Source organism: Salvelinus fontinalis, chromosome 34, assembly GCF_029448725.1.
Source record: "Salvelinus fontinalis isolate EN_2023a chromosome 34, ASM2944872v1, whole genome shotgun sequence".
In the NCBI taxonomy this organism is placed as follows: domain Eukaryota; kingdom Metazoa; phylum Chordata; class Actinopteri; order Salmoniformes; family Salmonidae; genus Salvelinus; species Salvelinus fontinalis.
The window spans coordinates 7,809,599-7,836,488 of record NC_074698.1 but is presented as its reverse complement, the minus strand read 5'-3'; the positions used below and the strand labels follow the sequence as shown (position 1 = coordinate 7,836,488).

Here is a 26,890-nt window from a genome sequence, read left to right as displayed (position 1 = left end):
GTTTATCTGTGTGTCTCTCTGGGTAAATGACAGTCTCTCTCTCTCTCTCTCTCTCTCTCTCTCTCTCTTCTGCTCTCTCTCTCTTCTGCTCTCTCTCTCTTCTGCTCTCTCTCTCTTCTGCTCTCTCTCTCTCTCTTCTGCTCTCTCTCTCTCTCTCTCTCTCTCTTCTGCTCTCTCTCTCTCTCTCTCTCTCTTCTGCTCTCTCTCTCTCTCTTCTGCTCTCTCTCTCTCTCTCTCTCTCTCTCTTCTGCTCTCTCTCTCTCTCTCTCTCTCTCTCTCTCTCTCTCTCTCTCTCTCTCTCTCTCTCTCTCTCTCTTCTGCTCTCTCTCTCTCTCTCTCTCTCTCTCTCTTCTGCTCTCTCTCTCTCTCTCTCTCTCTCTACCTCTCCCTTTCACTCGCTTGCTCAATCAGCCCTCTTTCTCTCATTCCCCTCTCACCACCTCTCTCCCCTTCCTCTCAATTTGGCTTTCGTGTTCACCCTTCCTCATCCATTTGCCTCCCCGTCTTTCCTTTACTCCTTCCCCCCTTTATCACCCTCTATCTCCCTCTCCCACCGCCCAGCACCTCTCTCCTCTACTATCCCTCTATCAGAGGTAATAAGGCACTCTGGTGTAATCTGGGTCTTCTTAGTTGACACATGTATCCCACCACACTCCTTCAAAAACATATTACCAGAGCTGCTATCTGATCAATGTACCTGCTCATCACTAAGTCTGCTGTGTTGCCTTTGTTAGCAGTTGATGTTGCTCTTCAATAACACAAACCCCAAAGCAAATCAGGGACGAGGTGTTATGCCGTTAACAGACACTTATGTTGGAGTCACGTTTTTCAACCACTCCACAAATTTCTTGTTAACAAACTATTGTTTTGGCAAGTCGGTTAGGACATCTACTTTGTGCATGACACAAGTCATTTCCCCAACAATTGTTAACAGACAGATTATTTCACTTATAATTCACTGTATCACATTTCCAGTGTGTCAGAAGTTTACATACACTAAGTTGACTGTGCCTTTAAACAGCTTGGAAAATTCCAGAAATTTATGTCATGGCTTTAGAAGCTTCTGATAGAATCAAATCGAAGTTTATTTGTCACGTGCGCCGAATACAACAGGTGTAGACCTTACAGTAAAATGCTTACTTACATAATTACATGCTTACTTATAGTGCGAAAAAAGGTGTGTGTGTGTGTGTGTGTGTGTGTGTGTGTGTGTGTGTGTGTGTGTGTGTGTGTGTGTGTGTGTGTGTGTGTGTGTGTGTGTGTGTGTGTGTGTGTGTGTGTGTGTGTGTGTGTGTGTGTGTGTGTGTGTGTGTGTGTAGGTAAGTAAAGAAATAAAACAACAGTAAAAATACATTTGAAAATAAGAGTAGCAAGGCTATATACAGACACCTGTTAGTCAGGCTTATTGAGGTAGTGTGTACATGTAGGTATGGTTAAAGTGACTATGCATATATGATGAACAGAGAGTAGCAGTAGCGTAAAAAGAGGGGTTGGCGGGTGGTGGGACACAATGCAGATAGCCCGGTTAGCCAATGTGCGGGAGCACTGGTTGGTCGGGCCAATTGAGGTAGTATGTACATGAATTTATAGTTAAAGTGACTATGCATATAAGATAAACAGAGAGTAGCAGCAGCGTAAAAGAGGGGTTGGGGGGGGGGGGGACAATGTAAATAGTCCGGGTAACCATTTGGATACCTGTTCAGGAGTCTTATGGCTTGGGGGTAAAAACTGTTGAAAAGCCTTTTTGTCCTAGACTTGGCACTCCGGTACCGCTTGCCATGCGGTAGTAGAGAGAACAGTCTATGACTGGGGTGGCTGGGGTCTTTGACAATTTTTAGGGCCTTCCTCTGACACCGCCTGGTGTAGAGGTCCTGGATGGCAGGCAGCTTTGCCCCAGTGATGTACTGGGCCGTACGCACTACCCTCTGAAGTGCCTTGCGGTCGGAGGCCGAGCAATTTCCGTACCAGGCAGTGATGCAACCGGTCAGGATGCTCTCGATGTTGCAGCTGTAGAACTTTTTGAGGATCTCAGGACCCATGCCAAATCTTTTTAGTTTCCCGAGGGGGAATAGGCTTTGTTGTGTCCTCTTCACGACTGTCTTGGTGTGTTTGGACCATTGAAGTTTGTTGTTGATGTGGACACCAAGGAATTTGAAGCTCTCAACCTGCTCCACTACAGCCCCGTTGATGAGAATGGGGATGTGCTCGGTGCTCCTTTTCCTGTAGTCCACAATCATCTCCTTAGTCTTGGTTACGTTGAGGGAGAGGTTGTTATTCTGGCACCACCCGGCCAGGTCTCTGACCTCCTCCCTATGGGCTGTCTTGTCATTGTCGGTGATCAGGCCTACCACTGTTGTGTTGTCTGCAAACTTAATGATGGTGTTGGAGTCGTGCCTGGCCATGCAGTCGTGGGTGAACAGGGAGTACAGGAGGGGACTGAGCACGCACCCCTGGGGAGCTCCAGTGTTGAGGATCAGCGTAGCAGATGTGTTGCTACCTACCCTCATCACCTGGGGGCGGCCAGTCAGGAAGTCCAGGATCCAGTTGCAGAGGGAGGTGTTTAGTCCCAGGTTCCTTAGCTTAGTGATGAGCTTTGAGGGTACTATGGGGTTGAACACTGAGCTGTAGTCAATGAACAGCATTCTCACATAGGTATTCCTTTTGTCCAGGTGGGAAAGGGCAGTGTGGAGTGCAATAGAGATTGCATCATCTGTGGATCTTTGAGTGCGGTATGCAAATTGGAGTGGGTCTAGGGTTTCTGGGATAATGGTGTTGATGTGAGCCATTAGCAGCCTTTCAAAGCACTTCATGGCTACGGATGTGAGTGCTACGGGTCTGTCACGCCCTGACCTTAGTTATCTATGTTTTCTTTATTATTTTGGTTAGGTCAGGGTGTGACGAGGGTGGGTATGCTTTTTTTGTATTGTCTAGGGTTTTTGTATGTCATGGGGTCTAGACATATGTAGGTCTATGGTGGCCTGAATTGGTTCCCAATCAGAGGCAGCTGTTTATCGTTGTCTCTGATTGGGGATCATATTTAGGTTGCCATTTTCCCTTTTGGTATTTGTGGGTTCTTGTCTATGTGTAGTTGCCTGTTCAGCCCTCTTTGTATAGCTTCACGGTTCGTTTTGTTGTTTTGTTAGTTTTGTTCAGTGTTCATTCTTATAATAAAGAGAATGTACGCATACCACGCTGCGCCTTGGTCTCCTCCTTACGACGGCCGTGACAATGGCTTCTGGTTGGGGTATGTACGTACAGTCACTTTGGGGACGACGTCCTCAATGGACTTATTGATAAAACCAGTGACTGATGTGGTGTATTCCTCAATGTCATCGGAAGAATCCCAGAACATGTTCCAGTCAGTGATAGCAAAACAGTCCTGTAGTTTAGCATCTGCTTCATCTGACCACTTTTCTATAGACCGAGTCACTGGTGCTTCCTGCTTTAATTTTTGCTTGTAAGCAGGAATCAGGAGGATAGAGTTGTGGTCGGATTTACCAAATGGAGGGCGAGGGAGAGCTTTGTATGCGTCTCTGTGTGAGGAGTACAGGTGATCTAGAATTTTTTCCCCTCTGGTTGCACATTTAACATGTTGATAGAGATTTGGTAGAACGGATTTAAGTTTCCCTGCATTAAAGTCTCCGGCCACTAGGAGCGCCGCCTCTGGGTGAGTGGTTTCCTGTTTGCTTACTTCCTTATAGACTAATTGACATCCTTTGAGTTGCCAGCAGCATACCACCCTGCATATCACTACTGGCTTGCTTCTGAAGCTAAGCAGGGTTGGTCCTGGTCAGACCCTGGATGGGAGACCAGATGCTGCTGGAAGTGGTGTTGGAGGGCCAGTAGGAGGCACTCTTTCCTCTGGTCTAAAAAATATCCCAATGCCCCAGGGCAGTGATTGGGGACACTGCCCTGTGTAGGGTGCCGTCTTTCGGATGGGACGTTAAACGGGTGTCCTGACTCTCTGAGGTCATTAAAGATCCCATGGCATTTATCGTAAGAGTAGGGGTGTTAACCCCGGTGTCCTGGCTAAATTCCCAATCTGGCCCTCAAACCATCATGGTCACCTAATAATCCCCAGTTTACAATTGGCTCATTCATCCCCCTCCTCTCCCCTGTAACTATTCCCCAGGTCGTTGCTGCAAATGAGAACGTGTTCTCAGTCAACTTACTGTCACGTTCCTGACCTATTTATGTTAGTTGTTATGTGTGTTTTGGTCAGGACGTGAGGTTGGGTGGGCATTCTATGTTTTCTGTTTCTGTGTTGGTTTTGGGTTACCTGGTATGGCTCTTAATTAGAGGCAGGTGTTTGGCGTTCCTCTAATTAAGAGTCATATTTAGGTAGGCGTTGTCACAGTGTTCGTTGTGGGTGATTGTCTTCCGTGTCAGTATGTATGTTCGTGCCACACGGGACTGTAGCGTTTGTTTGTTTCGTTTCGTTTCGATGTCGTCTGTTTCCTGTACGTGAGTTTATGTTTAGTTATGTAAGTTTATGTTCAGGTTTCGTTCTACGTCGTTTTCTTATTTTGTAAGTTTGTTAAAGTGTTTGTTTTCGTGTTGCCATCTTCATCGTTGTTATAAATAAAAGATGGCTTATTTCCCGCAAGCTGCGTTTTGGTCTGAAGATCCTTCTCTCCTCACCTCATCCGAGGATGAGGAGAGCACCAGCCGTTACAGAATCACCCACCACGCTAAGACCAAGCGGCAAGGGAAAACTAAACGGAGTAAGGGACAGGAGAGAAAGGAGCAATGGACATGGGATGATGTATTGGACGGAAAGGGTTGCTACACTTGGGAGGAGATCCTGGCTGGTAGGGATCGCCTCCCATGGGAACAGGTGGAAGCACTGAGGAGAGCAGAGGCTACCGGGGAGAGGAACCGGAGCTATGAGGGAACGCGTCTGGCACGGAAGCCAAAAAAGCCCGTAAGTAATTCCCAAAAATTTCTTGGGAGGGGGCTAGGAGGTAGTGGGCCAAGGGCAGGTAGGAGACCTGCGCCCACTTCCCAGGCTTACCGTGGAGAGCGGGAGTACGGGCAGGCGCCGTGTTACGCAGTAGAGCGCACGGTGTCTCCTGTACGAGTGCATAGCCCAGTGCGGGTTATTCCACCTCCCCGCACTGGGAGGGCTAGATTGGGTATTGAGCCAGGTGTCATGAGGCCGGCTCAACGCGTCTGGTCTCCAGTGCGTCTCCTCGGGCCGGCATACATGGCACCTGCCTTACGCATGGTTTCTCCGGTTCGCCTACATAGCCCGGTGCGGGTTATTCCACCTCCCCGCACTGGTCGGGCAACCGGGAGTATTCAACCAGGTAAGGTTGGGCAGGCTCAAGGCTCAAGAGTGCCAGTACGCCTCCACGGTCCGGTATTTCCGGCACCACCTCCCCGCCCCAGCCTAGTACCTACAGTGTCTACACTACGCACTAGGCTACCAGTGCGTATCCTGAGCCCTGTTCCTCCTCCACGCACTCTCCCTGTAGTGCGTGTATCTAGCCCGGTGCCTCCAGTTCCGGCACCACGCACTAAGCCACCTGTGCGTCTCCAGAGCCCTGAACACACTGTATCTTCTCCCCCTACTAATCCTGATGTGCTTGTCCTCAGCCCGGCGTCACCAGTGCCGGTACCACGCATCAGTTATAGAGTGGGCTTTGAGAATACAGTGTGTCCTGTCCCTGCTCCCCGCACTAGTAGGAAGGTGCTTATCCTTAGCCCGGTGCCTCCAGTTCCGGCACCACGCACCAGGTCTACAGTGCACCATATCCGGCCAGAGCCATCCGTCTCCCCAGCGCCATCTGAGCCATCCGTCTCCCCAGCGCCATCTGAGCCATCCGTCTCCCCAGCGCCGTCTGAGCCATCCGTCTGCCAGGAGCCTGCAACGCCGCCCGTCTGCCATGAGCCTGCAAAGCCGCCCGTCTGCCATGAGCCTACAGAGCCGTCAGCCAGACAGGAGCCGCTAGAGCCATCAGCCAGACAGGAGCCGCTAGAGCCGTCAGCCAGACAGGATCTGCCAGAGCCGCCAACCAGACAGGATCTGCCAGAGCCGCTAACCAGACAGGATCTGCCAGAGCCGCCAACCAGACAGGATCTGCCAGAGCCGCCAACCAGACAGGATCTGCCAGAGCCGCCAACCAGACAGGATCTGCCAGAGCCGCCAGCGAGCCATGAGCAGCCAGAGCCGTCAGAGAGCCATGAGCAGCCAGAGCCGTCAGAGAGCCATGAGCAGCCAGAGCCGTCAGAGAGCCATGAGCAGCCAGAGCCGTCAGAGCGCCATGAGCAGCCAGAGCCGTCAGAGCGCCATGAGCAGCCAGAGCCGTCAGAGCGCCATGAGCCGCCAGAGCCGTCAGAGCGCCATGAGCGTCGAGAGCCGTCAGCCTGCCATGAGCGTCGAGAGCCGTCAGCCTGCCATGAGCGTCGAGAGCCGTCAGCCTGCCATGAGCGTCGAGAGCCGTCAGCCTGCCATGAGCGTCGAGAGCCGTCAGCCTGCCATGAGCGTCGAGAGCCGTCAGCCAGCCATGAGCGTCGAGATTCGTCAGTCAGCCATGAGCTGCCCTTCAGCCTGAAAAGGCTAGATACCCAGAACTGCCCATCAGTCCAGAGCTGTCTCTCTGTCCGGAGCTGCCTTTCAGTCCGGAGTTGCCCCTCTATCCTGATCTCCCTCTCTATCTTCATCTACCTCTATATTCTTATCTATCCCTCTGTCTTGATTTATCTCTCTGTCCCGGTGTTGTCCTTATTAGGTATGTTATTAAGAGGATTTTGTGGGGGAGAAAAGAGGGTGGACATTCTTGGAGGGAGGAAGCTAGGATGGATTATGGTGGGGTGGGAACCGCGCCCGGAGCCTGAGCCACCACCGTGGTTAGATGCCCACCCAGACCCTCCCCTAGACTTTGTGCTGGTGCGTCCGGAGTTCGCACCTTGTGGGGGGGGTAATGTCACGTTCCTGACCTATTTATGTTAGTTGTTATGTGTGTTTTGGTCAGGACGTGAGGTTGGGTGGTCATTCTATGTTTTCTGTTTCTGTGTTGGTTTTGGGTTACCTGGTATGGCTCTTAATTAGAGGCAGGTGTTTGGCGTTCCTCTAATTAAGAGTCATATTTAGGTAGGCGTTGTCACAGTGTTCGTTGTGGGTGATTGTCTTCCGTGTCAGTATGTATGTTCGTGCCACACGGGACTGTAGCGTTTGTTTGTTTCGTTTCGTTTCGATGTCGTCTGTTTCCTGTACGTGAGTTTATGTTTAGTTATGTAAGTTTATGTTCAGGTTTCGTTCTACGTCGTTTTCTTATTTTGTAAGTTTGTTAAAGTGTTTGTTTTCGTGTTGCCATCTTCATCGTTGTTATAAATAAAAGATGGCTTATTTCCCGCAAGCTGCGTTTTGGTCTGAAGATCCTTCTCTCCTCACCTCATCCGAGGATGAGGAGAGCACCAGCCGTTACACTTACCTGGTAAAATAACGGTAAAATAAATAAATAAATAAAAAATTGGAGGTGTATCTGTGGATGTATTTCAAGTCCTACCTTCAAATTCAGTGCCTCTTTGCTTGACATCATGGGAAAATCAAAAGAAATCAGCCAAGACCTCAGAAAAAAATTGTACACCTCCACAAGTCTGGATCATCCTTGGGAGCAATTTCCAAACACCTGAAGGTACCACGTTCATCTGTACAAACAATAGTACGCAAGTATAAACACCATGGGACCACGCAGCCGCCATACCGCTCAGGAAGGAGACGCGTTCTGTCTCCTGGAGATGAACATACTTTGGTGCGAAGTGCAAATCAATCCCAGAACAACAGCAAAGGACCCTGTGAAGATGCTGGAGGAAACAGGTACAAAAGTATCTATATCCACAGTAAAACAAGTCCTACGTCGACATAACCTGAAAGGCGGCGCAACGAGGAAGAAGCCAAAACCGCCATAAAAAAACAGACTACAGTTTGCAACTGCACATGGGGACAAAGATGGTACTTTTTGGAGAAATGTCCTCTGGTCATAATGACCATCGTTATATTTGGAGGAAAAAGGGGGAGGCTTGCAAGCCGAAGAACACCATCCCAACCGTGAATCACGGCGGTGGCAGCATCATGTTGTGTGGATGCTTTGCTGCAGGAGGGACTGGTGCACTTCACAAAATAGATAGCATCATGAGGCAGGAAAATTATGTGGATATATTGAAGCAACATCTCAAGACATCAGTCAGGAAGTTAAAGCTTGGTCGCAAATGGGTCTTCCAAATGGACAATGACCCCAAGCATACTTCCAGTTGTGGCAAAATGGCATAAGGACAACAAAGTCAAGGTATTGGAGTGGCCATCACAATGCTCCCAAATGCTTCCAAATGCTAATTGAGTGTATGTAAACTTCTGACCCACTGGGAATGTGATGAAAAAAATAAAAGCTGAAATAAATCATTCTCTCTACTATTATTCTGACATTTCACATCCTTAAAATAAAGTGGTGATCCTAACTGACCTAAGACAGGGAATGATTTACTTGGATTAAATATCAGAAATTGTGAAAAATTTAGTTTAAATGTATTTGTCTATGGTGTATGTAGACTTCCGACTTCAACTGTAGATGTTCATTCTCCCCTGTCCTCAGTGATTCTCTCCACAGAACAAAGAGACAGGATGTAGTTTTTATAACCCAGCCCTAGCCTGTGGTTGACCAATTAGAATTCCTTGCAATAAAACTGGGCCAATGGCCAAATAACAAGTATCCTATTTCAGGTTCAATGTATAAACAATTTGGACCAATGAGAACTTGCCATGTAGCTATGAGTCCCGGACTGAAATTCCTCCCATGTCTCTGACCCATTGATATTACAGAAAACAAATTCTCCCATTGACCGTTACTCTACTGACCTCTCGTCTTCTGCGTTGTGTATTATCTTTAAAATGTTCTTACACCTTGAATTGTTCTACTCAAACCCAGTGTGAATTTCTTATTGTTGTATATTTGACGAATTTGTACATTTCCTCTGTATAGTTTTATTCATTTGTTGTGTTGTCCTGTTCACTGTTACAATGTTATGCCTCTTGGCCAGGTCGTTATTGTAAAAGAGAATTGGTTCTCGAATTGACTTATCTGGTTAAATAAAGGTGAAAAACAAATGGATGGAGTATAGATAATATGCTGCAGGGAGAGAGGGGGATGTGAGGCTGTGCACTGCCCAGAAACACAGCCTTTCTTTGGGCTTTCTCACCAAGGGCCTGGGGTGGAGGGGGTGGAGGGCTGGACATCTCCCAATGGACTCCAGTAGTGGGGTGCAACCAAACAGACAAGGTGGTAATGATGACTAGACATCCATTACAAACTGTCACGCCCTGACACTAGAGAGCCCTCGGGGTTCTCTATGGCGTAATAGGTCAGAGCTTGACTAGGGGGTTTTTCTAGTTATTATAGTTCTATGTTGGTGTGTGAGTATGGTTCCCAATTGGAGGCAGCTGAATATCGTTGCCTCTAATTGGGGATCATACTTAGTGTGTCCCTTTTCCCACCTGCGTTGTGGGATATTGTTTTGTGTGAGTGCCTTTGTGCGCTACGTTTGGCACGATCGTTATATCTTTTTTTTTTTTTTTTTTTTTTGAAAGTTTCACGAGCAATAAAATGTACTCACGCTGCGCCTTGGTCCAGTTATTTAAACGACAGTCGTGACACAAACAGATAATGTAACAGGATGTTGAACACAAAGATGTATAATTCTGTGGTTGAACACGGCATGAGGTCGGTTTGATAAGCGAGAAAATGCATTAAAAAGGGAACTGAGGAAATGCAGTTATTGATATTCTGTGCCATTTAAGAAAGTGGCAGAATGTTCTATCAATTTGACAGAGCGCTGTGTGACAACAAAACCCTTGGATATGCTTTGGATATTTATACTAGACAATAACAGATAGTGAGTACAGCCTAGTCTCCACAGGCAGGCAGGCAAGCAGACAGACAGACATTGGTAAACAATAGACAGACAGACATTGGTAAACAATAGACAGACACACAGACATTGGTAAACAACAAAGACAGACAGACAGACAGACAGACAGACAGACAGTGGTAAACAGTAAAGACAGACAGACAGACGTTTGGTGGTCTATTCCTTCTCCTCTCCCTACGGTCTCCCTGCTCCAGACTTTTCCCGCTCCACTGGGCCCTGCGTGCCGATCCGGAACACAACCTTTTCCCAGAGTCTAAACCGGTGGGACACGAAGGACCAAACCCCAGGGCGAGGGGGGCAGAGACAGAGTGCACAGCTAAACGACTACACAGCCAAAGTGTTTGCATATGCTATGAGGAGACAGGGACGGTTCCTGTATTAGAGATTATATTAGAGATAGTCTTTCACTGGAGTCTTCTACAGACAGCATAGGGATATATTATGCAGCTGACAGATTGACAGACACTTCAGATGGACCAATCAGGGACTGACTAGCCACATTTGGTGATACTCAGGGCTTAAGGTGTGCCTCGACGCTGCTGAAAACAACATGACACATGCACAAACGTCCACACACACAAGCACATGCACACACACACACAAGCACACACTATGACACACACATGTCCAAAGGCACAGTGAGCGAGGAAAGTCATTTTCCTCCACAGGGAATAAATAAAATGGGAAAATGGCGAGGCGGCACAAAAATAAAACGCAGATGCGCAAGTGCATTCATGCAGAAAATCCCAGCCTTTAATCCAATCCCTCACGCTTTATTAAAACACAGCGAGAGAGAGAGAGATAGAGACAGACAGACAGACAGACAGACAGGGTCCATGAAGAGACACACACTGACTCCCACACGCAGACACACACATCACAACAACAAGCTTTATCCTAGGCCGTGGAGATGGGAAAAAGATCAGAACCATGAAAGAGGTAGAGGCAGTCTCTCTCTCTCACACACACACACACACACACACACACACACACACACACACACACACACACACACACACACACACACACACACACACACACACACACACACACACACACACACACACACACACACACACACACACACACACACACACACACCACAATAGCACGTTTTCTCAAAGCTCGAAGATATGAAAAGAGATGCCAAGCAGAAAATAACCAATAGTAACTCAGACACTGACACAGCCTTTACTGTGGTCTGAGCAGCCACACCCTCTAGTGACATCAGGTCAAATCAGATAAAGCCACACCCTCTAGTGACTTAAGGTCAAATCAGACCAAGCCACTGTCCCCCTCCTCCCTCCCTACCTCACCCTAAATAAAGAAGAGGATGACCTATCCCACCATGCATCTCACCCACGAGTTTGTGGACCTGTCCCGCCCCGGCAGACTCTACGTCAAGGGAGCGGTATGTCCCCCAACACCCCCTGTCCCTTTTAATTAGCTCTCAAAATATTTTCGGAGGCGCTGGCTGGCTGATGCTGCCGTCCTTGAGCGGGGCGATGGCCATGCTGATCCTAATTAGAGGGGATTATGGTCTGGCTCCCTCAATAGACGAATAGAGACCATGGTGGCTGGTACTTTATGGGGCAGTGGTGAACAGTAGGTCTGGGAATTGCCAAGGACCTACGATATGTATTGCGATTCTATATGTATTGCAATTCAATACTGCCATTGTACTGCAAATTCGATGTTCCAAACATATTGCTCACTATATATCTGCTGCAGAGAGACGAGAGAGAGCCAATACAAAATTAGTTTTGGAGATAAAAGTGCTCAGAACATGTTGGCTCACCATTTAAAACATTGAAAAAGAATATGGAGTACAAGCATCCGAATGAGAAACACCAGCGTTTTCAACAAAGACATCCTATTACAGTGCATATGAAATGAACTCTATGGTTTTCACGGTGATCTATGGTGATCAGATTGGGCACATTCAACAACTCCGATCGAACAAAGTGGATATTCGTCAAACCCGTCATGATTTATGCGTCGTAACAGACCCACAATGTAGTTACTTAAATCCGATTTGCATATATTTGGCTGTTTTTGCTGCATACCATGTAGAAGTTGTCCCTTTTTAGGTTTAGAAGAAGTGACTGTTCAATGCTAACTCCCTTTCGTGTAAGCTGGTTAGCGTACCTAGCATACAGAAATCACTGATGGTAGTCTGTCGTTTTTTAACTGTAATGCAGTTGATTGGGAACGATGACTTTAACATGTGTTGGGGTTGACATCCATTCATGCATTATACCGTGATTTTTACCTCAACACAGTGTGAAAAACACATCTAAACAATAGCCTAAATTATAGTCATTTAGCAGACAATCTTACCGCATACATTTCCATCGTTCCCCCCCCGTACTGGTCCCCCGTGGGAATCAAACCCATATCCCTAGCGCTGCTAGCACCATGCTCTACCATTCCTTTGATTGGTTGAGTTCAATTGACCTTTTTACCGCATCTATATCGCAATGATGTCATAAAGGAGGATGGGGTGACATGCTAGTTATCTTCAACCCAGGTGACATGTTGAATGCCCTCTGTGACATCATAGACCACTGTGGCACAACAGTCCAATCAAGCATTCTGAACACCACAACTCGCCTATCGCTGTAGAGAGTAGTTGCTTTTTGAATTTGCTCAGCCAGTTTATTGATTGAGAGATGGCTTTGTACTCTATCAGTATTCATTTGTTGGTGCATGTAATCTTGGCATTACAACATCTGGACGGCAAGGTTTTTCGGGATACCCTGATGTCCCCCATCGGCATTAGGCGGTGGGCCAGCACGCCTCACATTGACCTGAACACCAGCACCATCAACTTCCATCAACAACCCTGGACCAAACAGAACACCAGCGAGACCACTGGACACAGTTTGTACAAGTGCCCCGGAGAGGCTTGTGTTATGGTCAGCTCGGAACCCACTGTGACCCGGGTAGCTACAAACAACACTAACCGACTCAGTGGCCTTGTGGTTAGAGTGTCCGCCCTGAAATTGGAAGGTCGGGTGGTTTATCCGCGGTCGAGTCCAACCAAAGACTCTGAAAATGGGCCTCGATGCCTCTCAGCTTGGCACACATTAAGGAGATGGATTGGGGTTAAGGCCCTGCGACAGACTTGTGTCCTATCCAGGGGGGATACATCAAGCTACCTTATGCTACAGGAACAGGAGATAGGCTCCTGCCCTGTGGGTCATTGTGGCTCGGACAAGGCCCCTACCACCCAGACCAGAAACAGCATTGACCAGAAATACGTTAGTGCTTTGCGCCAGACAACCAGTGATTCCACGGCCAGCCTCAGAACGCCTCACACCCGAGTAGCTGAGCTCAGGAGTAGGGAGAGAGCGGGAGTGAGTGAGCTTGTGTGGAAGAAGATGGTGGAAGTGATTAATGGGGCAGAAGAGAGGAGGATAAAGGCTGCAGGCTGCATGTTTCTGGCTCTTTGCTGCTGGTTGTACGGCATGGGCCTGCTGCTCACCTTCAGTGTCAGAGGACTACTGCAGGTAATGTGATGTGAAGGAACGATGCGGGGTATGAGGGGGTCTGAGAAAGGCTTTGGGAACAACATTAGACTGGTCCAAATAGTGACATTTACCCATTGCAGTTATATATACTGCTGGCATTTTACCTTGGAGCATGAATGAAAATATGTATTTGTTTTCCTAATAAGACTAGGTTTATTTTCTTTCCGTAGACAATGGTTGCATTAGAGCTCCATGGAGATGAAGACAAGGAGAGAGGAGCTGAGAGGGAGACAGGTGGCTGTAAAGATGCTCAAACCGCTCCCGTGTGGGTGACCCCCCGTGGTTCAACTAAGAAGAGAGCCCGCCGCCGCCGTCGGTCCAACAAGGGGAAACACTGAATAACGTGCCCATACAGGACATTGTTCATCCGCATTCCAAATAATACAATATCATATTTTCTAATAAATAATACTTGTTTTCGCATCATGTGTTTCTCAGTTGTTATTTTGTTATAGGAATAGTTTGAAGAGGTTTGGAAATGACCACGAAATGACCACAAAAGGACCACGGAACGTAAAAAGTATAGTAGCCATTTAGAATATGTAAAGCAAAATAACACAGAAAGAAATAAAATTTCAGTTGATTTAGAAGACACAGTAGGGGCTTATACATGCTTATAACAAGTAACAATGCATTATTCCTGAATGCGGTAAGTAAAGTTGTATCATCATATACAGCTGAAACTGAAATTAAAGCCTGTTTAGATTCACTGTGGTTGCCCATCACCCTGTGTCGGGGTTTAGAGAGAGAGAGAGAGAGAGAGAGATTGTGTGTGTTAGAGAGGGAACGAGAGAGAGAGAAGAAAAGCCTGGACCCTCTGTCAGTTCAGTGAAGCAGAGAGGAAGGGTAACACAAGCTGACATGGAGAGGATTCTTTCGGACGCACGCACGCACGCACGCACGCACGCACGCACGCACGCACGCACACACACACACACACACACACACACACACACACACACACACACACACACACACACACACACACACACACACACACACACACACACACACACACACACACACACACACACACACACACACACACACAGGAATATACGTTTACATACTGTAAACACACATCACGCACCCTTCAACATCCACACATGTTTGCCATGTATGTGTGTGTGTGTGTGTGAGCTGAGGCCGTGGGCCTGTGGGAGTCAGCAGAAGGTGAGCACAGATAAGGCTGCATGATTGTGACTGTGTGTCAGAGGGAATCTGCACCATACACCACACACACTCACACACTCCCTCCCCTTCTCTCTCTCTCTCTCTCTCTCTCTCTCTCTCTCTCTCTCTCTCTCTCTCACCCCATCTCTCTCTGCTGCTGGAGCTGTGCCAGGGTACTGGGGACAAAGCCTGCGTGTGTGTGTGTGTTGGTCTGAGTCAGACCATGCCCTAGCTGACCCGGGTCTTAGACAGTGACGGTCAGTGGCCACGTCAGGCCTCATTCTGCCCATCCTTCTTTCTTCCTTCATTCTGCCCACTGACTGGCCACAAGGCACTGGACTGGGCTGGGCTCTGCGTGCTGGCTGGCTCACTGAAGCAATGAAGCAATCAGGAAAGGGAAAGGACGACAGTTGGGAGGACTGCAAAGAAGGACTTCCACATGAGCAACACACCTGCAGGCAGTACGGCTGCATTACTAAGCCAACTATTCCTTGTGTGACTACAGAGAGCGAGAGGGAAGGTGGAGGGTGAGAGAGGGGAGAGAGGGAGGGTGAAGGGAGGGTGAGAGGGGAAGGGAGAGAGTGAGAGTAAGAGAGAGACGGGAGAAGAGAGGAGGAGAGGTGGTATGTTTGTATGGGTGTATCGTGATCTCTCTGCTTTCCAGATTACTGCTGGTACACTGTGTTTACACACAGCCATCACAGGTGTATACTAACTGCCAACGCCAGTTATCTGAACGACCTAAGCGGGTGACTATTGACTGGTTGTGTACCTGCCTGTAGTGCTGAGTCAGATGTACCATGGTTCCCCAGGCAATCTCAAGGGTCTGGCCCCACTGCTGCCCCCTACAGGGTTGGAGTAGAAACACACTGCACCACCATGCCTACAGCAGCCTGCCAGCAGCCAATCATGGCCAAATAATCTGTGGCCATGGCAAGCGTTGCCGTGCTCTCCGTTGCTATGTAATTATGTGCTGTTTGTACGAGATTTCTGCACCTGAAGTGGGTCAGACTAGTTTTCATGCGGAGATGTGTGTGTGTGCATTTGTGTGTGTGTGTGTGTGTGTGTGTGTGTGTGTGAGAGAGAGAGAGAGAGAGAGAAATAGAGATAGAGTATTCAAGAGTGAGTGATGAGTGTTTGAGAGCAGATTCTCCAGGTTGGTGAGAGTGTTTTCGAGCTGCGTAGGAGGGTTACAAGTAAAGAGAGAGTGGGAGACAGAAAGGAATAACCTCTGAACGTGTAGCCAGTTTCACTATATATTCAAATCTACGGGGAAAACCTGCACCTCCACTGCAGCCACTGCTGTAGCTACCCAGGAGCGAGCAGGAACCAGAACGACCTAAAATAACCAGCAATTAATTAGTCAGCCAATGAATGACTTAACTCAGCTTTGTTCTCCTCCCTCTGTGTCCAGCCTCGGGCTAGGGAAGACTATATAGCACCATGCACACTTCTGCACTATACACACTTCCATACACACTTCAAACCACACTAGTACTCCTGTACGCAGCTGTACAGGTTGAGCCAGTTTGCTACAGCAGGAAAATGATCCTGCAGCAACAGGAAATGTGAATGATTATGTGGATTATAATTAATCAACATTTTTGTAGGGGTTGATATTTTTAAAAAAAGAAAAAAAAGAAAAGAAAAGTCATGTCTGAAAATTCAATGTGGGAATTACAAACTTCAGAAACCTTTTTAAACCTGAAATACAATTCCTGCATTGCAGGAAAGTTCTCCTGCAACAGAGCGATCAAATGAAGATCCCACATCTGTAGCAGCTCTCCATGTTCACTTGTCATACTCATTATCACAGCGTCCTCTTAGAAATGTACTGAACGTATGATGGAACAGGAAGAACACAGTGCCGATGCACCTTATTAGGTTATATAATGCACCTTATTAGGTTATATAATGCACCTTATTAGGTTATATAATGCACCTTATTAGGTTATATAATGCACCTTATTAGGTTATATAATGCACCTTATTAGGTTATATAATGCACCTTATTAGGTTATATAATGCACCTTATTAGGTTATATAATGCACCTTAATAGGTTATATAATGCACCTTATTAGGTTATATAATGCACCTTATTAGGTTATATAATGCACCTTATTAGGTTATATAATGCACCTTATTAGGTTATATAATGCAGCTTATTAGGTTATATAATGCAGCTTGATGTGTCCTTGGGGGGATAGAACTCATATTCACACTTTGTCAAAAGTGTGCACTCCATCATTTCACTCATCAGCTGGTAAGGGATTACAGAGGTGAGCAGCCTCAGAGTGTTATAGTAGAGTAGGGTGCTGTACACTCATAGAAAAAAGTTATTCTATCTTGAATCAAAATCGGTTCTTCGGCTGTGCCCATAGGAGCACCCTTTGAAGAACCTCTTTTGGTTCCAGGTAGAACCCTTTGTGGTTCCATGTAGAACCCCTTTCCACAGGGGGTTATACATGGAACCACAAAGGGTTCTACCTGGAACTGAAAAGAGTTATCCTATGGAGACAGCCGCAGAACCCTTTTGGAAGCCTTTTTTTCGAACAGTGTAGTGGTAGAGTAGGGTACAGCTGCAGAAGAGTCCAGAAAGTGGGCGGGATGTCCTACCTGTGTTGCCGTGCTGGGTCTTCCCGTTGCTTATCTGTTTGAGTCTCTTCTGGTGAGACTTGCCGTTGTAGTGGATCTGGGCCTGGGCTGGGGAGTTGAGCTGGATGTTACACACGTCACACAGTGTGTAACTGCGCTGCTTCCTCTCCCTCTTGGGCCTGCTGTGGTCAGAGGAGGGCAGGGCGCCCCCAACTGGACCTGGCTGCTCCCCCAGGACTACACCCTCCTCCTGCGGGTCACAGCACACCTCACTGTCCACAGTCAACCCCATCCCCACTCCTAACCCGTTCCTGTCCTCCTCCATCTTTAGCACAGAGGGTGGGCTGAACGGACGCTTCATTCCTGAGAGAGGAGAGAAGGATTTGTTCATTTATTATGCCGTTAACCTTTGTTTTGACAGGTAACTTGACGGAGAACACATTCTCCTTTGCTGCAATAACACGATGAAGAGTCGCAGGGAAGAGGAGAGCGAAGAGGGGAGAGAAGAGAGAGAACAGAAATGTGGAAAGAGAGGAGAGGAGAAAAAGGAAAGAGATAGAGATGAGGCAAAACAGAAAGGCTGAGAGAGAAGGTATCGAGAACAGACCAGCGGGGGTAGGAGGTCAGAGGTGAAGGATCAGGACCGGTGGATTAGAGAGGCAGTGCTCTGTGAGTCTGAGGTGCCCAGTGTCACAGTGATATAACGGTGCGTTAGAGCACGGACGTGTGCTGGGAACAATGGAGCCATCACCATATGATATCCCCTGCCCTCCGTGCCTCTGCGCGAAGCCCCCCGGTTAAAGCCAATAGCCCATAAAAGACAGGGACGCAAAAAGAGCCCTGATTCAGACGCTTCGGTGTAGGTGCGTGAGGCATCTGATCCTAGGCCTGCCTGAAGTAAGCCCTGGCTGTCAGTACCCACACACCCTCACAGAGACACACACTGAGTATACAAAACATTAAGAACACCTACTCTTTCCATGACATAAACTGACCAGGTGAATCCAAGTAAAAGCTACGATCTCTTATTGATGTAACTTGTTGAATCCACTTCAATCAGTGTAGATGAACGGGGTTTGAGCGGGGCATGGTAGTAGGTGCCAGGTGCACCGGTTTGAGTGTGTCAAGAACTGCAACGCTGCTGGGGTTTTCACGCTCACCTGTTTCCCGTGTGCATCAAGAATGGCACAACGCCTAACGGACATCCAGCCAACCTCACACAACTGTAGGAAGCATCGGAGTCAACATGGGCCAGCATCCCTGTTGAACCCTTTCAACACCTTGTAGAGTCCATGCCCGGACGAATTGATTCTGCTCTGAGGGCAAAAAGGTGGTGCTCTTAATGTGTTGTGTACATCACCACACACAGACACTGTACACATGGACAAACAACACACCCACGTGTGCAAACACATGAGTACGCACATGAAACACATGAAAACACCCTCGCACACACACACAATGACATACTGTACACACAGACACCCATACACACTCACATGGACACTCACTACCTATGGACTATCCAATCCCATACTAATCATAGATTGTATAACAACATAGGAGGCCATGCAGTTCAGTACGGCACCACTGGGGGGAGACAGAGTGCTACTCTCTGATTCTCTGAGGAGCGTGCAGTGCTATCCATCAGTCGAGCTGCTTCACTCAGAGTGACTACACGCCTGCTTGCTGTGCTAGCCTGCTATAACAAAGGCAGTGGGTCTGTCTGTAGTCTGTCTGACTCTGTAGCACTGTCTGTCCACTCTGTGCTAAGGAATGAGATAGGAGCAAATAAGGTCCCCACTGGGCAAAAACAATAGTTGAATCCACGTTGTTTCTAAGTCATTTCAACCCCAAAATGTCATGCAATGCCGTTGAATCAACGTGGAAAACTGATTGATTTGCAAAAAGTAATTCATTTAATATTTTTTTCAACAAATGTTTGACCTTTTTAGCTAAATCCAATGGCAGGGTAAAAATGTTGGTTGGTTACACGTTGAATTCACTTTCCTTGACAACTCAACCAAATGTAAATGAACTGACTGTGGCCAGTGGGACACTTTTTGCATGGTTTTTATGTCATCCGTTCCCTGTTAAAAATAGCAGGTGTAAACTTAGCACAGGTAGTAAGTATTGGTACATCTGGCCCTGTATGAATTAAGTCTGGGGTATTTGTAAGACCAGTGCAGACCAAAGTTACAAAATTAGAACACAAACTGTCTTATGAAATGTGTGCGAACCCTTTTGGCTCTAGTGAAGAATTACATCCTAAAAACCTAACATAAAAAGTACATTCCCAGACAGATGAGTGCTATGTGATTTAAAAAGGCTGCCTGAACACGTCTCAACACTTACTAAACACGCGGGGGGGGGGGGGTTCTCTCCTTCAAAGTAGATCCACACAGAGAGAGAAAAGACCCGTGTTTGTTTATTCCCTCCCCTCCTACTCTCTCCTGCCATAAATACATGAAAAGGCAGCTCTATAGAATCCCTGTGATGGATTGAGATGTCAACATGTGAAAAAAAACCTGAAAGCCTTTTGCCTACGCGCAGATGTATTTACGTACTGGATACACACAAACCACTCACACACACACCCAAACCTTGGAGACACACACGCAGTTAAACCTCTAAAACACACACACCTCCCCCTCCCCCGCTCTCACATACACATACACACACACACACACACACACACACACACACACACACACACACACACACACACACACACACACACACACACACACACACACACACACACACACACACACACCCAAACCTTGGAGACACACACGCAGTTAAACCTCTAAAACACACACACCTCCCCCTCCCCCGCTCTCACATACGCACGCGCGCACGCACGCACACGCACGCACGCACACACACACACACACACACACACACACACACACACACACACACACACACACACACACACACACACACACACACACACACACACACACACACACACACACACACACACACACACACACACACACACACACACACACACACACACACACACACACACACATACATTAGAGGAGGTATGAAAGCTGCTATTCACATTGCCATTCTGGGAGCACTCAAAGGCTCCATCAGATGTTTTCTCAAAAAGCTTTGAGCATTGCCCAATCGAGGCAGCCAATAAAGAAATCTCTGTGGTTCTTAAACCACACGACCCAACCACCCCCTGCCAAACGACCAAGCATCCCTCACTCCAGCTCATTGAAAAAATTACTTCAAAAAGCTATACATTATTCATTCATAAGCACATGGTACATACAGTACAGTCTTTCCCACACCATCTATTCCTGCTAACATGACCATGTAACAAGAATTGGAGCATAAAGACAAGTGGGTTGATGCCTGAACACTGAACACCTCCAACAGCTGAATGTTAGAGGGCAGCTCTAACACAATCTGTGGCCCCTGAAAATAACCTACTGGGTGGTGGCCCTCAAGGACCAAAGGTATGTGTTTCAGTGTGAGGTATTAGGCGGGAGAGTCCTGAAGATGTTCTTACTGCAGCCCTATGCAGTGTGTGAGGCTGTAGCGCCTGCTGTGTATAGAGGGATGAATGCTGGCTGAGAGGGGCAGAGGGTGGCAGCGGGAACCCAGGGGGAGAACGGGCTGTGCCAGCCTTGACATGTACCCTGCTTCCGCTTTGTGGCATGCCATCTCGCCCCCCTCTCCCCCTAGCACTGGGGGATCATCAATCACGGAGCTGATCTCTCGCTGAATGACCAGGGATCACCCGGCATAGCGGCTCAGAAATTAAACCTCTACTTACGAGCCTGTCCCTGCTGTCCAGTGAGCCTGAAATACTACCACCCTAGGGAAGGAGGAGGGAGGAGCAGCCCTCCCCACATCCAGACCAAGGCTCCCCTCTCTGGGCATGGAGTGGGGGCAAAGGCCCTTCCTGCCTGGTGCAATCAAAACCCGTCCCCCAAGTAGACCCACACAAACATAGGAGGCATGTCAGCGCCTTTTAAATTACCCTGAGCCCTCCCGGGTGACGCAGTGGTCTAAGGCTGTTTAAGGGAGGGTTTAACACGGACCTCCCGGTCGCGGCCGGCTGCGGCAGAGCCTGGGCGTGAACCCAGAGACTTTGGTGGCACAGCTAGCACTGCGATGCAATGCTCTAGACCACTGCGCCACCCGAGAGACCTTTACTTTAACCCATCTACCAATAGGCATCTTCCCTTCCTCGCGAGGCAATGGAAAACCTCCCTGGTCTTTGTGGTTGAAATTCCCTGCTCGACTGACGGACCTCTTGTTCCAGTCGCCATATCTGCCACCTTCTGAAAGGCATCCAGGAAAGAGCCTGTGACGACGATAGTTGTCCTTAGCTGGGATTGCAGCTTCACTCCTTTGGTTACAAAGTCCTCCCAGGCTGGATAACTAGCCTTCATGTCATTCATGATGATCTGGAAGAGCCCTCCCAGAGCGCTGCATTCTTTTTCAATACCCGAATCCATTTTCCAAGTCGAAAAAATACTAACAGTAGTAGCTAGCTTTTAAGGTTAAAGAAATGCATTTATAAATATACGTTGTTAATAGTAACGCGTTTATAAATATATGTTGAGGGAAACCCCGACGTACAAAGTTCAAGTAATTGAGACAAAAACAGAGCCCGATCGAGACAAATATATTTCAAAGTAACTAGCTAAAGCTAGTTATTTAGAGAGTAAAACAAAAATCGGGGGGCACAATACATAGCTAGCTATGTGGAATAGTAATACCACATACTGTCTGTTAACTGTCTTAGCAATACTGTTCCAGTCAGACTCAGTGTGGTAGGCTAGCTAGCTAACTAGCCAGCCAACTTGATACACCTCCGAGAAAACATGGCATGGTTGAGTACGCCCGGTAGCTCGAATGGAAAGTCCAAACCTATAACTACCACACAGCCAAATAGGCAATCCGGCTGGCTAGCAATACCTGACTAGCGACCTGCTAGCTAACGAGCGGGCAGGTAACTGGCAATTTCTTGATAAATTACTTACTAGTCAGCAAATAATATTTATTTAAAAATCTTATTTCAGTTTCCCATGGTCCGGTGAAAATGACTTCTCTTATTCCTATGCGTTTTCAGCTTGTTTGCACATGTGTGTCATGGCCTTTCACCCAAATATTCGATGAGAATCCACGTATCGTTTGAGTTGGACTAACAATTGGATACCACGACATTGGGGAGAAAAAGGAAAAAAAAACATTATAATAATTACCCTGAGGAGAACAGAGAGCACGGAGAACATGGTGAACACACACTCCCTACTACAGAACACACGCTCTCACAAATAGAAACGTTTGACATCCACTTTGCTTCTGCATGAAGAAGTAGTAAGTAGTATACAATTCAGCAAACATCACAAACAAACACATCCATTCAGACACCGCCCAAAACAACCAGCCAGACACACAGCCTTTGCCCACAACTACAAATAAAAACAACAATTCCTGCCTGCAGAGAAACACACACGCACCCCCACCCCCCTCACACACACCCCCACCCCCCTCACACACGCCCCCAACCCCCTCACACACACACCCCCACCCCCCTCACACACGCGCCCCCAACCCCCTCACACACGCGCCCCCAACCCCCCTCACACACGCACCCCCAAACCCCTCACACACGCGCCCCCAACCCCCCACACACACACCCCCACCCCCCTAACACACGCGCCCCCAACCCCCTCACACGCGCGCCCCCACCCCGCTCACACACACGCCCCCACCCCCCCTCACACACACACCCCCACCCCCCTCACACACGCGCCCCCAACCCCCTAACACCCCCCCCTCACTCCCTCCCTCACACACACACCCCCACCCCCCTCACACACGCACCCCCCCCCCTCACCCCCCCCCCCCTCACACACACACACCCACCCCCCTCACACACGCACCCCCACCCCCCTCCCCCCCCTCACACACACCCCCTCACACACGCACCGCCACCCCCCCTCACACACACGCCCCCACCCTCCTCACACACACGAGTCATATCAGCATGGGAAACATGAGATGTCTCCGCATAAGCACCCTGCCACCCCACCAGCCTGTCTCCCATCCTCTACCAGCCATGACACTAGTTGACATTTAGCATTGACTGCTGCTGGTGTTAGACTAGAGCCAGATAATAACCACGTGTGACGTTTAAGGAGGACATTTAAATAGGGATGAGGAGGTGACACTGCTGTGGGAAGCAGACTCTTAAAGTGCCAATCAGCAGTTGCTACATTCATTTTCGCGGACTTATAAATGAATCATATGTACCCATTGATTCTTAAAGAAGAGAGAGAGAGAGAGAGAGCGAGAGAGAGAGCGAGAGAGAGAGAGAGAGAGAGAGAGAGATTGAAAGGGACACAGAGAGAGAGAGAGACACAGAGAGAGAGAGACACAGAGAGAGAGAGAGAGAGAGAGAGAGAGAGAGAGAGAGAGAGTGAGAGAGAGAGAGAGAGAGAGAGAGAGAGAGAGAGAGAGAGAGAGAGAGAGAGAGAGACACAGAGAGAGAGAGAGAGAGACAGAGAGAGAGAGAGAGAGAGAGAGAGAGAGAGAGAGAGAGAGAGAGAGAGAGAGAGAGAGAGAGACAGAGAACGAGAAGGAGAGGGAGGTTGATAGACAGACTAAAAAGGCAGTGGTATCGTTAGGCGTGTTAATCTAGAGGCGAAAGAAACGCACACCTGTTTAGGTGAGGTGCTGGCTAGCGGAGTGGAACACTTATAAAAAATAAAACAGAGCTGCACACTCTAGGAGCTCAGATGCAAAAATACTTATGTCCAACGTTTCGACAGACAAGCTGTCTTTATCAGGGCATAATGACAAACACTGCGGGATGACTCGTTTATATAGTGTCAAAAGACACTCAAGTGCCTGTAATCATGGCCTGGTGTGGCCTGATATCATTGGTTAATTCTTATATATTAAAATAGCATACAAAAAACATAAATGGATAGAGTATGATCATAGATACAATTTGGCTACTTAAGCCTACAAACATTTACAATAGCAAAATCACAATAATCACAAGAATGGCTTCAGATCAAAGTCTACGTTGAGACCGAAGGGAGCAAGGGTCTTCAAGTTAAAGATCCAGACAGCCTCTCGTTTTTAACAATAAATTGTCGGGGTCACCCCCTCTCCTAGGGAAGGTGACATGTTCGATGCCAATATAACGTAGAGACGAAATCGAATGGTTTTCTTCCAAAAAGTGGGCCGCAACTGGGTCAGTCGAGTTTTTGCACCTAATGGTGCTATGATGCTCCGAGATACGTACTTTTAATACGCTCTTTGTTTTACCCACATCGTTTTTTTACCACAAGGACAAGTTACAAGATAAACAACTGCCTAAGTGGAGAACGTGATAACACCTTTGATTGGGATCTGTTTCCCTGTTTGGGAGTGTTCAGCCGTGTTGTCATTCCAGCTCATCTGTAACAGGCCTGAGGTGTGTGATGTCTGCAGTCTCTGTGCTCTCCCCGTGTAACACTGTAAAGCTAAGCACACGCTCCTCTACTGAGCATAGTAATAATTATCATAGGTAACCCTGTTCAGTCCTTATTGAAAGAGAACGACTCATGTTAATGCCAGAGGACAGTTGGGAAGTGGGACAAAGAGAGACTGTTTGTGTTTTTTGCCTGGTGACCCAAAGCCAGTTGAATAAAGTCAATATAAAAGCAGTCCCACATGAATTGATGCTCTTTTTCTGATCTCTGTTTACAGATGTCATTTGGCTTGTGAAAGTCGGGCCACTCACATTGGCTCAGCCTGTGTGTGTGTGTGTGTGTGTGTGTGTGTGTGTGTGTGTGTGTGTGTGTGTGTGTGTGTGTGTGTGTGTGTGTGTGTGTGTGTGTGTGTGTGTGTGTGTGTGTACGCAAGCGAACCAACTGTTACTCCAGAAGAAATTCAAACAGCATCTCTCTGATTCTATCACTGCACTGAATGTTGACTGGGAGTGGTGTGTGTGTGTGTGTGTGTGTGTGTGTGTGTGTGTGTGTGTGTGTACGCAAGCCAACCAACCGTTACTCCAGAAGAAATTCAAACAGCATCTCTCTGATTCTATCACTGCACTGAATGTTGACTGGGAGTGGTGTGTGTGTGTGTGTGTGTGTGTGTGTGTGTGTGTGTGTTTTTTTTTTTTTTTTTTTTCACCTTTATTTAACCAGGTAGGCTAGTTGAGAACAAGTTCTCATTTGCAACTGCGACCTGGCCAAGATAAAGCATAGCAGTGTGAACAGACAACAACACAGAGTTACACATGGAGTAAACAATAGACAAGTCAATAACATGGTAGAAAAAAGAGAATCTATATACAATGTGTGCAAAAGGCATGAGGTAGGCAATAAATCGAATAATTACAATTTAGCAGATTAACACTGGAGTGATGAATCATCAGATGATCATGTGCAAGAAGAGATACTGGTGTGCAAAAGAGCAGAAAAGTAAATAAATAAAAGCAGTATGGGGGTGAGGTAGGTAAATTGGGTGGGTAGTTTACAGATGGACTATGTACAGCTGCAGCGATCGGTTAGCTGCTCGGATAGCAGATTTTTAAAGTTGTTGAGGGAGATAAAAGTCTCCAACTTCAGAGATTTTTGCAATTCGTTCCAGTCGCAGGCAGCAGAGAACTGGAAGGAAAGGCGTCCAAATTAGGTTTTGGCTTTAGGGATGATCAGTGAGATACACCTGCTGGAGCGCGTGCTACGGGTGGGTGTAGCCATCGTGACCAGTGAACTGAGATAATGCGGCACTTTGCCTAGCATAGCCTTGTAGATGACCTGGAGCCAGTGGGTCTGACGACGAACATGTAGCGAGGGCCAGCCGACTAGGGCATACAGGTCGCAGTGGTGGGTCGTATAAGGTGCTTTAGTAACAAAACGGATGGCACTGTGATAAACTGCATCCAGTTTGCTGAGTAGAGTATTGGAAGCTATTTTGTAGATGACATCGCCGAAGTCGAGGATCGGTAGGATAGTCAGTTTTACTAGGGTAAGTTTGGCGGCGTGAGTGCAGGAGGCTTTGTTCCGGAATAGAAAGCCGACTCTAGATTTGATTTTGGATTGGAGATGTTTGATATGAGTCTGGAAGGAGAGTTTGCAGTCTAGCCAGACACCTAGGTACTTATAGATGTCCACATATTCTAGGTCGGAACCGTCCAGGGTGGTGATGCTAGTCGGGCGTGCGGGTGCAGGCAGCGAACGGTTGAAAAGCATGCATTTGGTTTTACTAGCGTTTAAGCGCAGTTGGAGGCCACGGAAGGAGTGTTGTATGGCATTGAAGCTCGTTTGGAGGTTGGATAGCACAGTGTCCAGGGAAGGGCCGGAAGTATACAGAATGGTGTCGTCTGCGTAGAGGTGGATCAGGGAATCGCCCGCAGCAAGAGCAACATCATTGATGTATACAGAGAAAAGAGTTGGCCCGAGAATTGAACCCTGTGGTACCCCCATAGAGACTGCCAGAGGACCGGACAACATGCCCTCCGATTTGACACACTGAACTCTGTCTGCAAAGTAGTTGGTGAACCAGGCAAGGCAGTCATTAGAAAAACCGAGGCTATTGAGTCTGCCGATAAGAATATGGTGATTGACAGAGTCGAAAGCCTTGGCCAGGTCGATGAAGACGGCTGCACAGTAATGTCTTTTATCGA

General features: G+C 47.7%; 1 protein-coding gene across 3 annotated transcripts in view; it reads right to left on the bottom strand.

Annotated features, from left to right (window-relative positions):
* Positions 1–26,890, bottom strand: part of LOC129832979 (zinc finger protein 385C-like) — a 215,306-nt gene that overhangs the window by 110,485 nt on the left and 77,931 nt on the right. For all 3 annotated transcript variants that reach the window (XM_055897162.1, XM_055897161.1, XM_055897163.1), the window contains exon 2: positions 17,251–17,592. In XM_055897162.1, the coding sequence (XP_055753137.1) occupies positions 17,251–17,592 (342 nt within the window). The remainder of the gene's footprint in view (positions 1–17,250; positions 17,593–26,890) is intronic.